This window comes from Micropterus salmoides, unplaced genomic scaffold (genome assembly GCF_014851395.1).
Source record: "Micropterus salmoides isolate LMB-PRFRI ecotype aquatic unplaced genomic scaffold, ASM1485139v1 Ms_hic_scaffold_21, whole genome shotgun sequence".
Classification (NCBI taxonomy): Eukaryota; Metazoa; Chordata; class Actinopteri; order Centrarchiformes; family Centrarchidae; genus Micropterus; species Micropterus salmoides.
In genome coordinates, this window is record NW_024041262.1 from 13,200,747 (window position 1) to 13,213,543 (window position 12,797).

The following is a 12,797-nucleotide window of genomic DNA, read 5'->3' on the forward strand; positions in this document are numbered from 1 at the left end:
TGTTTATAACGCTCTGTATTTGTTGCGCAGTAAAGCGACACCCACGGAAGTGACCAAGATGGGAAGAGTTGTCGACGTACGTTGGCATGACGTAATGTCCTAGCGCCTGGCAACACGCACCGACTGATTCATTCTGAAGTAGCTAGTTTGCTAATTCACTGTCAGATAAACATGACTCTCACTCGGACAAACGTTAACCTCTCTACTTTACGCTAATAACACTCTTGTTTATATTATACAACAATCCGACCATGAAGTTGCTCCATAAAGACATCGAAAAAGATAATGCCGGGTGAGTGACTGGCGATAGTTACTGCTAGCAAGCTAAGCAGCATGCTATTTTGTATGTGTCAACAAAGTCGTGGTAAATGTCCATATGTGATTTACATTCAAGTGTACTAGCAGATTAGTGGGGGTTTTGGATTAGTTCGGGAAAAGGCACTATAGTAGTTAGTATGTAAAAACACACAGGACACCAAATGTAACTAAATGAGCATAACGTTAGATTGTGTCACTCTGTGGGTAATTATACGACGCCTCAGCGAGTAAAACAAACCCTTACTGTGTTAGAATTGGTATACATCCAAAAATTACTGGAGCAACGTGTATGGTGCTCCTGCGTCATTGCAACATCTGTGTCATTGCCCCCCAAAATGGCTTGAGATCTTAAAGTAAAAGCATATCCACAGTTTTAACACCTGATTAATCACTAACATTAGTGACACCAACTCAGAGCCTGGCATACTGATTGCTACTCTCCTTCAGTCAGGTGACTCTGATACCAGAGGAGGCGGAGGATATGTGGCACACCTACAACCTGCTGCAAGTGGGGGACAGCCTGAGAGCCTCCACTATCAGGTAACTACTAACTTATAACACATAAATGTGACAGTTGAAGCACTGTAGTGCCCACACCCAACTATGTGGCAGTTTTTCAGCCCCATAGAGAAGGATGGTGGCTTTTATATGTTGTAGCACTGCAGAATTGCCAATGCAGCATCTTTCTGGGCCTGTTTCATTTGTCAGTCATTTGTTATTCCATTAGCTGGTAAGGATTAAAATCTTCCACTCTTGCCACGGTATGCATTTGTATTGTATCAAGTAAAGCTACTCAAAGTTTAGCTTCCATCCACCCTCATTACAGCCACTGATCAGATTTGATACACACCCAATGCAATCCATGCAGCCAGCTACATGAGTTGACTCAGACTGAGTCTGTGTTTGGAAATGATGGTGCTTGTTGTTCAGGTTTCCAACATTATCTCTCACATTTTCTGACTTTGTATCACTCAGTGTTTTGATCTCAAAAACAGACACAGAAGTAAAGTCCCTTTCTCCTGTTCACATAGGAAGGTGCAGACAGAATCCCCTACTGGAAGTGTGGGTAGCTCCAGAGTTCGGACTACTCTAACCTTAAGTGTGGAGACCATCGACTTTGACTCCCAGGCCTGCCAGCTGAGAGTAAAGGGCACTAACCTAGAGGAGAACCAGTATGTCAAGGTCTGAGATTTCTAAGCAACTTGCCAAATGGAGTCATGTCACATTTACATAGAATTGTTAAAGCGGAGCTGAGAGACTAGAGTAATACAATTAGGGAAGCAAGGATTGAAATTAAGATTTTAGGAGTAATTGGAGGTTATTATACTCGTAGATGGTGTCTAAGAGGTCAGTTTTTGTTAGTTGCACAGAAAGTCAGTTTCATTTGTTCTGAGATCTAATCATCAAAACAAATTAATAAGCTTTTTAACATTTAAAATGTTTATCCAGGTGAGACACAGTAAGTGTATTTAACTGTAAAAGGGTTTTTATGCAGGCTGGTCACTGTGGCCAGGCAATATGTACTATATAGAGTGTACTTTATGTGTTTTTCACATAAGCAGAATTGTATGTTAAAGATTTACAGTGTGACATTATTCTTTTTTCTACACAAAGATCTATGATGGTGTTTTGCTGCAGTTATTTTTTTGTCATTTCCCAGCCTTACTCAGCATTTTGTCTTAACATTAACTCCTGTTTGATATAAGTAGTTGTGATTATGCTCTGTTCTTCACTCATCAGATGGGGGCTTACCACACTATTGAGCTTGAGCTCAACAGGAAGTTCACTCTAGCTAAAAAGAGCTGGGACAGTGTTGTGCTGGATAGGATCGGTAAGCGGGCTCTTCTGTTTACATTTGACTGAGATTACAACACAGCAGAAAATAACACTTTGTTTCTTTCTTGTGTTTGGTTCATTTAAGCTCCCACTTCTCACTTGCACGTCAACCAAGACTTGTAAACAGTAATCAGTCACAAGTATGTTGTTTACCAAACAGAATTTCATGGGTTTAAGCAACTCCCTACTCAGCTGTCAAAATCTTAGCATGTATTTCCTTATACCCACAAAACTGCATGCTTTGGTCATTCAGTTCAGATTTGCTTACACTCCTGACATAGCCAACAGTTCTTTTGAAAGAGGACTACGATATACACTTCAGCCAGTTATTTGATGAGCACCCAAGTGTAAATAGCATTTTTCTCTACTGACCAAATGAGCCAAACTATAGAAACAAACTTTTGAGTTCGTATCCCATATTTGGTGAAGTTTTCTTGTTTTGATGACTCTGGGTTACTTTCCACATGGACTGTTCCGGAACAATACGTTTAGTTTTAATACTGTTATTAACCACTGTAATCTTGGACAACTGAAGCACTCTGCCAGATAGATTCACATGTTTTCACTCCCACAAAACACCAATTGTTGCCTCTTTCTGTCAAACAAGGTATTATGAAGTGAGGCAGCGTTAAAACTACACAGGGAGTCCAAATGTCAAAAAAGCGCTTAAGGTTGAACATTTTTAAAAGTGAACATTGTTTGCCTTTTTACAAGTTATTTCAATTCCTTTCCTTGAGGAATATCAGATTACATGTAGGCTGTTCTTTTGTTTTGACTCTTTTTATGACAGTTACTGTCTTACTTGTTTTAACTGAAGGTCATAATGACTTGCTCCAGATACGAATAATCATGACTTAGATGTGTACACTCACCTAAAGGATTATTAGGAACACCTGTTCAATTTCTCATTAATGCAATTATCTAATCAACCAATCACATGGCAGTTGCTTCAATGCATTTAGGGGTGTGGTCCTGGTCAAGACAATCTCCTGAACTCCAAACTGAATGTCAGAATGGGAAAGAAAGGTGATTTAAGCAATTTTGAGCGTGGCATGGTTGTTGGTGCCAGACGGGCCGGTCTGAGTATTTCACAATCTGCTCAGTTACTGGGATTTTCACGCACAACCATTTCTAGGGTTTACAAAGAATGGTGTGAAAAGGGAAAAACATCCAGTATGCGGCAGTCCTGTGGGCAAAAATGCCTTGTTGATGCTAGAGGTCAGAGGAGAATGGGCCGACTGATTCAAGCCGATAGAAGAGCAACTTTGACTGAAATAACCACTCGTTACAACCGAGGTATGCAGCAAAGCATTTGTGAAGCCACAACACGCACAACCTTGAGGCGGATGGGCTACAACAGCAGAAGACCCCACCGGGTACCACTCATCTCCACTACAAATAGGAAAAAGAGGCTACAATTTGCAAGAGCTCCCCACAAAATTGGACAGTTGAAGACTGGAAAAATGTTGCCTGGTCTGATGAGTCTCGATTTCTGTTGAGACATTCAGATGGTAGAGTCAGAATTTGGCGTAAACAGAATGAGAACATGGATCCATCATGCCTTGTTACCACTGTGCAGGCTGGTGGTGGTGGTGTGATGGTGTGGGGGATGTTTTCTTGGCACACTTTAGGCCCCTTACTGCCAATTGGGCATAGTTTAAATGCCACGGCCTACCTGAGTATTGTTTCTGACCATGTCCATCCCTTTATGGCCACCATGTACCCATCCTCTGATGGCTACTTCCAGCAGGATAATGCACCATGTCACAAAGCTCCAATCATTTCAAATTGGTTTCTTGAACATGACAATGAGTTCACTGTACTAAAATGGCCCCCACAGTCACCAGATCTCAACCCAATAGAGCATCTTTGGGATGTGGTGGAACGGGAGCTTCGTGCCCTGGATGTGCATCCCACAAATCTCCATCAACTGCAAGATGCTATCCTATCAATATGGGCCAACATTTCTAAAGAATGCTTTCAGCACCTTGTTGAATCAATGCCACATAGAATTAAGGCAGTTCTGAAGGCGAAAGGGGGTCAAACACATTATTAGTATGGTGTTCCTAATAATCCTTTAGGTGAGTGTATATGAAAAGCTTATTTTGTCAGCATTGCCTGACTGACAGTGTCATTTTAGCTGGTTTTCCTTTACAGAAAAACACAGTCTTCTTGTTAATTTATTTTGACCAACAAAGAGAGTGTGTTACCATGGGAACAAAATAGGGAGAAACAGGAGCGAAGCGCCTAACTGACAGATGGGGTTTGTGTATTTGAAGGAGTGGAGGGCCACTGAGTCATTGCTGCTGTAATTTTCACCACAGTAACTTAGATTTAAGTAGAAAGTGCTCAACTGAACTTCAGGCACAAAGTATTATCCATTCACCAGTAATATAAAATTATTAAAAACACATTTGTTGATAACTTCACAAAATACCCACTACCTCATGAGGTTCATTAATCGTCGCCTTGTTTGCCCTTTAGAGCAGGCATGTGATGCAACCCAGAAGGCAGACGTGGCAGCTGTGGTAATGCAGGAGGGTCTGGCCAACCTGGTGCTGGTGACCCCCGCCATGACGCTGCTTCGTGCTAAAGTGGAGGTCACCATTCCTCGCAAGAGAAAGGGAAGCTGCACTCAGCATGAGAAGGTAGGTCAGCTGTCTGTGACTGCATAACCGTAATGAGCTCAGGACTTTCAAAGCAAAGGAGAGGAAATATGAAGATGGCCAGCTCGACAAAGAATAAGCATCAAGAGTCAGAGTGTGTGTGTTTAAGTGTGTTTGTTAATGCATAATACACTTTTTGTTTAATCATGAGTGTAAGACAAACTCGCTGACTTAAATTTGGTGGTTCATACAGTGACTGGATGTCACAGTCCCTCAGTATTGGGACCTGGTGTGTTTGTCATGTAGGCTGATGTCAAACTGTCTGTCTTTTGGTTTGCAGGCGCTGGAGAGGTTCTATGAGGCTGTGATGCAGGCAATCCTTCGCCACATTAATTTTGATGGTAGTGTTGCTGTGCAGACCCATGACACACTTACACATTCATACAGAACTGAAGAAGTCCCTTGGATGAGGGACAAAACGTCTTCCAGTATTTTCAACCATGTGCAGTTGCCCTTGACTTTAACCTTCGTTGGATAACTATGACCTGGATGACCTATGATTCCTGTTTTGTGTCACACGCTTCTCCCTTTTTTAATTAGTTGTTCCTGTCACATTTGTTGTTTTGCTGTAAGCCTCTGTGTGTCATTTTTACGGCACCATTGTAGTTTATTATTGTTGCATCATAATCTTTGCTTGTTTTTTTTCTGTTTAAAGAAATTCAATTAAACGTTAGGAAAAACTTAGTTGATTTCTTATTATTGCCTTCTACTAGTGGTGAAGTGCATCCTGGTTGCCAGTCCAGGGTTTGTGAAGGACCAATTCATCACCTACCTCTTTAAAGAGGCGGTGCGACAGGACAACAAGATCCTGCTGGAGAATCGACCCAAATTCATGCTGGTCCACTCGTCATCAGGCCATAAGTACTCACTCAAAGGTAGGAGCTGGTTGGCTCAGTTTAAAACAAACAAGTCTCCTCACAAGGTGAAAACTTGCACAACAACAAAAACGTCTTTTTGTTTTGCAGAAATCCTCTCTGATCCCACTGTCACAAGTAGACTTTCTGATACCAAGGTGAATATGCTTCCTGTGATTTTTCAGCTTGTTTTATTCATCCTGTAAACAAACACTCTCACAGCGAAAAAGGTGGCTAACTGGTAATTGTGTGTAACTTTCAGGCAGCAGGAGAGGTGAAAGCCCTTGAAGATTTCTATAAGATGCTGCAGCATGAGCCTGACAGAGCCTTCTATGGGTGAGCAATGATGCACATGAAGAGCCAGCAAGATGCACAGAGCCCTCATTCATTCACACTGATAATCAACATTTGCATCCTCACAGACTGGCTCATGTGGAGAAAGCTGCTGATGCCCTCGCCATTGATACCTTGTTGATAAGCGATAAGCTTTTCAGGTACATACGGAGAGATACTGAATGTTTTCTGGCACAGATCTTTAGGTTATCTTTTACAAACATGCAGTGCAGGTGAATTTATGCTTAGCTGCTAGCAACCAATCAACAGTTCCCCTGGGTTGTCTCATTTTTGTTATAATCAAAAACTTTGATGCCACCAGAATAATTTAAAATATAGTATAACATATGAAAGTTGCACTCCTATTTCCTTCACCTATTCCTACATCTCTATTGGCTTTAAACTTATCAGACAAGGGACTGTTAGTGATATAAACAAAGTCACATCTGCTTTGTGTATCAATACATGCTTTGTTTTTCTCCACGTGTACGTCCAGACATCAGGAAATTGCCACGAGGAGTCGTTACGTTCGGTTGGTGGACAACGTGAGAGACAATGGCGGCAATGTCAGGTACCAATTATCCTTTAAAAGACTGACTGTGTTAACGTTCACCAGGAATTGGCAGAATGTGCTATGCCAAGCATCCAGCTGATGAGTTTTCTCTCGCTTTCTTTCATGCAGAATATTCTCCAGCCTCCATGTGTCTGGTGAACGTAAGTTATGAAACCGTTCTGTTTTTATCAATTCTACTTTTAAAAGGACATTTTTTAAAGAACATCTGGGGTTTATTCCAGAAAGCAGGTCTAGTGAAAACTCTGAGTTAGTTAAGGCTAAACTGAGGGAAACTCTGGGTTTTCCATTCCAGAAAGAGAAGTAAGTTTAAACTCTAGGTAACTGACCTGCTCGCTGGCTGAGTTTCTCTCCGTGTCCTCCCCCTTACAGAGCCAGACATGTTGTTTCATGTCCTCATTGATCCAGTCCGAATCGAAGCAAATTCGTTAGCAGAGGTTTACTGTGTGTCAGAATCTAAATCCTGGTTGGATATTAGTTTGTTACCCAGGACTAAAGTTACAGATATTATGCGTCAGATCAGTCCTTTCACACCGGTCCTCACATTCAAATATTACACAGCATCAAGTCACTCTCAGTTCAGAATAAAACCTGCATGCCCTTCTTTTAATTAAACTGTGACACAAGATCTCTGTTTAAATAAAAAAAAATCTGTATGAAGCTTTAGACACGTTTGATCAATGGATAATTATCTCTGCCACTCATGATGTGATTGGTCGCGCTGATAACCAATAGTGGAGATTATATGTGAGTAAGCAGGATCGTGGTGGAGCTGCAGAACATAGTGAGTTATTTTTAAATAGTCTGCAAATAGTTTTTTACCAGCATTTCTCTGACTGTTTAAATTTACTACATTTGTTGAAGTAGATTAAATAAAGCTACTGAATGCTATTGAGCCAAGATCCAAATGGATGTCTAAAGATTTAAAATCTATTTTTAACCTCAACACATTTTCAAGTGCAAATTACCAAACACATTATTACTGGATCAGATTGTGAGCCTACAGTCATGTCTTTATATCTTTGATCTGTATATTTTCATTTTCAGTTGCTGGCCCCTGTTTTTGTCACTTTTTTTGTCGTCAGATTAAAGCTGAACAAATATATTTAAAATGTAATTTAGGCTACAGCTTAATACACAGTCAGATTTCACCAATGGTAAATGATGAATTAATGGACAACACTGAATAAAACTTTGTGTTAACTTGTAGACATGCACAATATCTCTACATCCACTGGGTTGAAATCGAGGCTCTATTAAAACACGTTGGGGGCGCATTGCTACTCTTCTCACCACTACCAACAGTTATTCAACAGAATAACAGATTTTGCATTATGCTGCATGATAAAAACAAACAGGGACCCACCCACAAAACATTGCTCCATGGCGCTACTAGTGGTTAAAATCTCCACAAGGTACCTTGAGTGCAACTCCGTAGGGTTTGTTACATATTTCTGGCTAACTTGTAGTGACCAGTGTGAGTAAAGTAATGCTAACATACGTCAGGTCTGAACTGTAAATGTTTGATGGCTGCGACTGTAGGAGGAATTTACTGGTGTCAATTCAGCATGTTGATTAAGGCCCTGACTTAATCAACATGCCTATAATGACGTTCTCAGTTTAAGAAGTCAGGAATGGACAGAGGCAGTTGCTCAACTACAGTTGTGCTTTTTGCACTTCTTTGCTGTGTGCAATCAGCCTGATGTTCCCACTGTGCACTGTCCTCTTTTGATTTATCCTTGACTGTCTCTTTAGAACTGACTCAGCTGAGTGGAGTGGCTGCCGTCTTGCGGTTTCCCATTGCCGACCTATCAGAGGCTGAGGACGACAGCAGCTCAAATGAAGACTGATCCACGGAGCTCTTTTTGGCAGAAAACAAGAGGAAGGTCGTCCAGTGTTGCAGATAATATGTGGTCTACATAGTCCACCTCTGCAACATCCACACCTCTTTCAAGTCTAATCTACACACCTGTTTTCTTAAAGTGGCCATAATCTCAGATAATTTGATGCATATTTTTGGGGGGAGGAAGGTTTGAAGGTGACAGTGTCTTTGAAATGTGCAAGTTAAGCATTCTTATAAGTTCATAAGATTGCCAATGAAAAGGAATGTATAATTATTTGCCAAGTCCAAATGAAAACAGTTATAATTTTGACTAAATAGAAAAAAACGTTGATTTTTCGATTTAAGTGTATATAAAATTTACCTCTCTAGCAATTAAACAGAAGCATTCAACCATTTGCATTATTTCACTTTGTCACAAACCATTTCATCGTACATGAATGAAATCCAAGCTGGAGGAAGATATAAAAATATATAATTTATTACATTTATTAAATTTTTTATTTAAAAACAATTTTGGTTATGGGTAATATGACCCCAAACTACTGCACTAAATATCAAGTATGCTCAGGATTTTCACTTTCATATAGTGGTAATTAATTGCAAACGTTCCTTGTGAAGAATTTCAGCAGCAAGCATGCTAAAGTGCATTTTGAAACAACTTGCCTCCCTTTTCTTTATACTTTTACTCGACCTGCCACATTCAATCCTAAATCTCATTTCTATCAGCAAAGCACATAGCCTAGTAATGAGTGCATGCATGTGCGTACATGATACACCTGGTATCACTCAGCATTACACTGGTAGGTCTTAATCCAGTCTAAATCCTCCAGCGTGCCCCAGTGCAGGTAGATAATTGAGCAAATAACCATGACATGCATGATCTGGTGGCTGTTGCCCCAGTTGTCAAAGAAGCCTGGGATGAAGCGCTCAGGGATCTGGATTATGTTGACCAGCCCTCCTATAACAGCCAGACAGTCCATGATGACAAAGAGGCGCAGGGAGTTTGGGCTGCCCACCCCGCTGCCGTACACCCGGAACAGGAAGAGGCTGAAGCGGAACAGGCCCTGCCAGATGAAAGCTCGCAGGCGGTGAATGTTAGAACGGGCCGTGGTGGCATAGTAGATGCCGTGGGCTGATAGGAGGATGTAGGCCAGCAAGGCAGCCCTTCTTATGGCCGGGTAGCAAAGAAGGGTGATGTGGATGATGGGGAGTGCTCCTGGTGACAAGAGGAAAGACAGCAATGTCACTAAAACTAAGTCAGATGTTACCGACTTGGTTGTTGTCAGGGTTTATTTTAAGAAGTGTAGACCTGAGACTTGTACTGGAGTCACTAAAATCACTGGCTTGCGGTTTTACTGAGACTTGATATAAGACTAAAATCATTGAGCCTTTAAAACTTCGGGCCTTCTCTGGAAATAATGAAAATAAAAAAACAATAATGCTGTCTGGTAATTATAGACTTACAGCCAATTAGCTTAGCTTAGCATAAAGACTGGAAACGGGGAAATCGCTAACCTTGCTCTGTCTAAAATAATTTTTTTTTTTTTTAAAACAAACAAAAAAACAAGCTGGACTATTTATTGGCCAAAAGCATTGACTTTTTGGAGTCCCGCACTGGCTGCTTGTCAATGTTGGCCACAAGACCTCGGGAAGTCACTGCTCCCAGCCAAGAAGCAGTTCGGTAAAACGCAAATTTGTTGTATATACACTTAGTGTTTTGTACGGATTAAAAAAACAAGAAGAAGCTTGTTAATTAGTGAGCTTTAGAGGTGCTGGTAGGTGTTCACCTTTGGACAGAGGCCAGGCTAGCTGTTTCCTGTTGTTTCCAGTCTAACCATCCCCTGGCTCCAGCTTCAGAATTAATGGTGAGATATGAGAGTGGTAGTGATCTTCTCATCCAAGTCAAGAAAGAGCCAAGAAAGTGAATAAGCATATTTCTCAAAATGTCAAACTATTTTGTTTAGATGCTTTGAAAGGAAAATGTTCAGATGTCTTGGCATTTTATTGGTCAGAATTTGAGAGAGTTGAAACATTTGTAATTTGGTTATGAAGACATAAGACTTGACTTGGATCCAAACGACTCAAAAACGTAGATGAGTTCAGACTTTAAAAATAGTAGTCTGACAAAACCTAACTCAAGGTCCACTTACTAGCATTTTTCTATCTGGCATTTTGAGTTGGCATGTAATGACACCTGAGCCATCTCCATACGCTGAGAAAGACTGTGAGGTGTGGCTTAAAGCTCCAGAAAAATGTAGTAAGTGGACCTTGAGTTAAGATTAATTTGTTAGACTTGAAAACATCTGATTAGTGAGAAATCGGAGAATTCAGATAGAAGACAGCAGAGCCAATTAGCATCATCAACCTACCCAGGGTGTTGACTAAGCAGACCCCGAACATGTCCAGAGAGAGCAGAGTGTCATAAACATGTTCTCCTCCCACATGGTTCATGAACACATGGTAGACCACCGAGCCCACAGTGGGACAGAGGCAAGCCAGGTAGTGAACCACACAGATCCAGACACTGTCCACCTCCATCCAGGGGATACTAAAAGGCAGCAGCACCAAGAAAAGGAAAAAGGGGATGCCTGTGGTGACCAGAAGATAAGGAGTTGGAAAGGGAAAGAGGATAGGAGAGATGATATGAATGAAGAAATGAAATGTTTTAAACCTACAAATGTTTTAAACCTACAGATGTGTGCGAGTGCTTTAGAAAGACCTCTAGTTATAAACCACTACCTTTTAGTATTTTATTGTAATAGTGACAATTATTTCTTCAGTATATACAAAAGTTTTAGTTAGGCTTTGTCAGGCTGGTACCTGTGTAGGAGGTTAATAACGTCTGTTTTTATAGCGAGCAGGTGCAGTTAAATATCACTTTAGGCAGAGCAATTAGAGGAATTTAACAGTTTGAAGTTCCTCTGTTTCTTTACTAAGAACAATGTGACAGTACGGCTGTTGGCTACATGCTTTGGGAAACCTGACTAACGCTCTGAAGCTAATACCCTTCACTTCCCCTTAGTAAGAGTTTTAGTCTTAATGAACTTATGGGATAACCAAGGAGAAAATGGAGCGTTAAGACGATGCCTTCGGATGTTCAAGGCTGTGCGGGTTTCAGCTCATGCACAGTTCAATTCTCATCTTTTCTTCTGTTTGCACAACTCAGTCAGCAGTCAGGTTTGAATTTGTCAAACGAAATATGTTAACATACTGTAATCCTGCACCTGCTTGCCATCTAAGCAAACATTTGTATCTGCAGGATGCATTGCCCATACACATGGCCATTTACAGATGAAAAGGTTCACCTAACCTCACACCTTTAAAGACCTAGATAACCGTAGGATATTTCCAGGGATTCCCAGGACAGATTAAAACTAATACCCCACATCCTCATTACACACCCTTGTCAAGTAGGCTTGTAACTGGCCATAAGTGAGAGTGAGAGTGACCTGCTTTGTTTGACCCCCCTTTATGGGTTAAATCGATACAAGGAAAAGAAACATTTGCTTTGTGTTTTTAACTGTAAAGATATATTTTAATGAGATAATTCAGATGCTGTTAAAAAACACCTTTACAAACATGTTTACAATTGTCCAGAATGACAGATGACTAATAGCTATTGAAAGCAAATTGAAAGTTATTTTCTGGACTTACCATGAGTGTAAATGTTCCCCAGTTCATTGTGCATGTAGAAGAGGCTCCTGAGGCACTCTTGCGCCGTGGACACCGGCCGGTAACCTGTCAGGACATATTTGTTGAACTGAAGGTGTGTAGGGGTCTTTGCAAAGTCCAACAGCCGCGGTCCTTTGTAAAGCACCATGATGAGTTCCCACAGCCGCTGCCCTCACATTTAGTCGACAGTACAGCTTCCTCACCATTTACATCCTAAAAGAGGCCACACTGTGGCACGGTCATGACAATGACCAGCCGGAAATTCTTCTCCTTGAAATCCATCGTTGGACAGGTGTAATTGCATGCAAGCAACCTGTTGAGCTGGGCAAGTGGCATGCTTTCGGTATGACCAATCAGCAAAGGGCTCTTATCCCTAAGCTGGGGCAATCCTCACAAAAAGCCATGTGCACTATGGCAGCTGCTCCTTGTCAAGGCTCATAACCGCCTCACACCTCACGTTGTGCTGAATATAGATAGATTCTGCATTTCCCTAATTTTGGACTACATGCATGTTCCTATTCCTCATGTACATATGTAACTGTGCTGCAGTCAGGATAATCTGGGGAGTACAACACTTTAAGAGGTGGTTGCTTTCCTTAATGACACAGATTCACTGGCACTGATAATTCCTCCTCATGTCCATTTAAACATATTAATTGGTATTGCCTATTATGTAACATACTAAATGTGTACAAACACAAACA

General features: G+C 41.1%; 2 protein-coding genes across 2 annotated transcripts; one reads left to right on the top strand and one right to left on the bottom strand.

Annotated features, from left to right (window-relative positions):
• The first annotated feature begins 50 nt into the window (after positions 1-50).
• On the top strand, positions 51-8,814 carry pelo (pelota mRNA surveillance and ribosome rescue factor). Its single transcript, XM_038735089.1, has 13 exons — positions 51-292; positions 766-858; positions 1,350-1,500; positions 2,059-2,149; positions 4,639-4,802; positions 5,101-5,161; positions 5,534-5,695; positions 5,786-5,832; positions 5,937-6,010; positions 6,097-6,168; positions 6,504-6,578; positions 6,690-6,721; positions 8,334-8,814. The coding sequence occupies exons 1-13, from the start codon at positions 252-254 to the stop codon at positions 8,426-8,428; spliced, it is 1,158 nt and encodes a 385-aa protein (XP_038591017.1). The 5' UTR covers positions 51-251; the 3' UTR covers positions 8,429-8,814.
• Positions 8,815-8,876: 62 nt separating this feature from the next.
• Positions 8,877-12,489, bottom strand: LOC119915535 (progestin and adipoQ receptor family member 4). The gene is made up of 3 exons (XM_038735091.1): positions 12,076-12,489; positions 10,791-11,009; positions 8,877-9,637 (listed from the first exon to the last, which is right to left on the bottom strand). Exons 1-3 carry the CDS (start codon positions 12,239-12,241, stop codon positions 9,204-9,206), a joined length of 819 nt encoding a protein of 272 aa, XP_038591019.1. The 5' UTR covers positions 12,242-12,489; the 3' UTR covers positions 8,877-9,203.
• Positions 12,490-12,797: the final 308 nt, after the last annotated feature.

Bases quoted from the DNA above. Each gene is read 5' to 3' on its own strand.
- LOC119915535 (XM_038735091.1), bottom strand. From the start codon at position 12,241: ATGGTGCTTTACAAAGGACCGCGGCTGTTGGACTTTGCAAAGACCCCT. The intron at 11,010-12,075 runs GTAAGTCCAGAA...TGGTCACCACAG, and splicing joins GGGGAACATTTACACTCATG to GCATCCCCTTTTTCCTTTTC. The intron at 9,638-10,790 runs GTAGGTTGATGA...TCTTGTCACCAG, and splicing joins CTGCTTAGTCAACACCCTGG to GAGCACTCCCCATCATCCAC.
- pelo (XM_038735089.1), top strand. From the start codon at position 252: ATGAAGTTGCTCCATAAAGACATCGAAAAAGATAATGCCGG. The intron at 6,169-6,503 runs GTACATACGGAG...GTGTACGTCCAG, and splicing joins ATAAGCGATAAGCTTTTCAG to ACATCAGGAAATTGCCACGA. The intron at 6,579-6,689 runs GTACCAATTATC...TCTTTCATGCAG, and splicing joins GACAATGGCGGCAATGTCAG to AATATTCTCCAGCCTCCATG.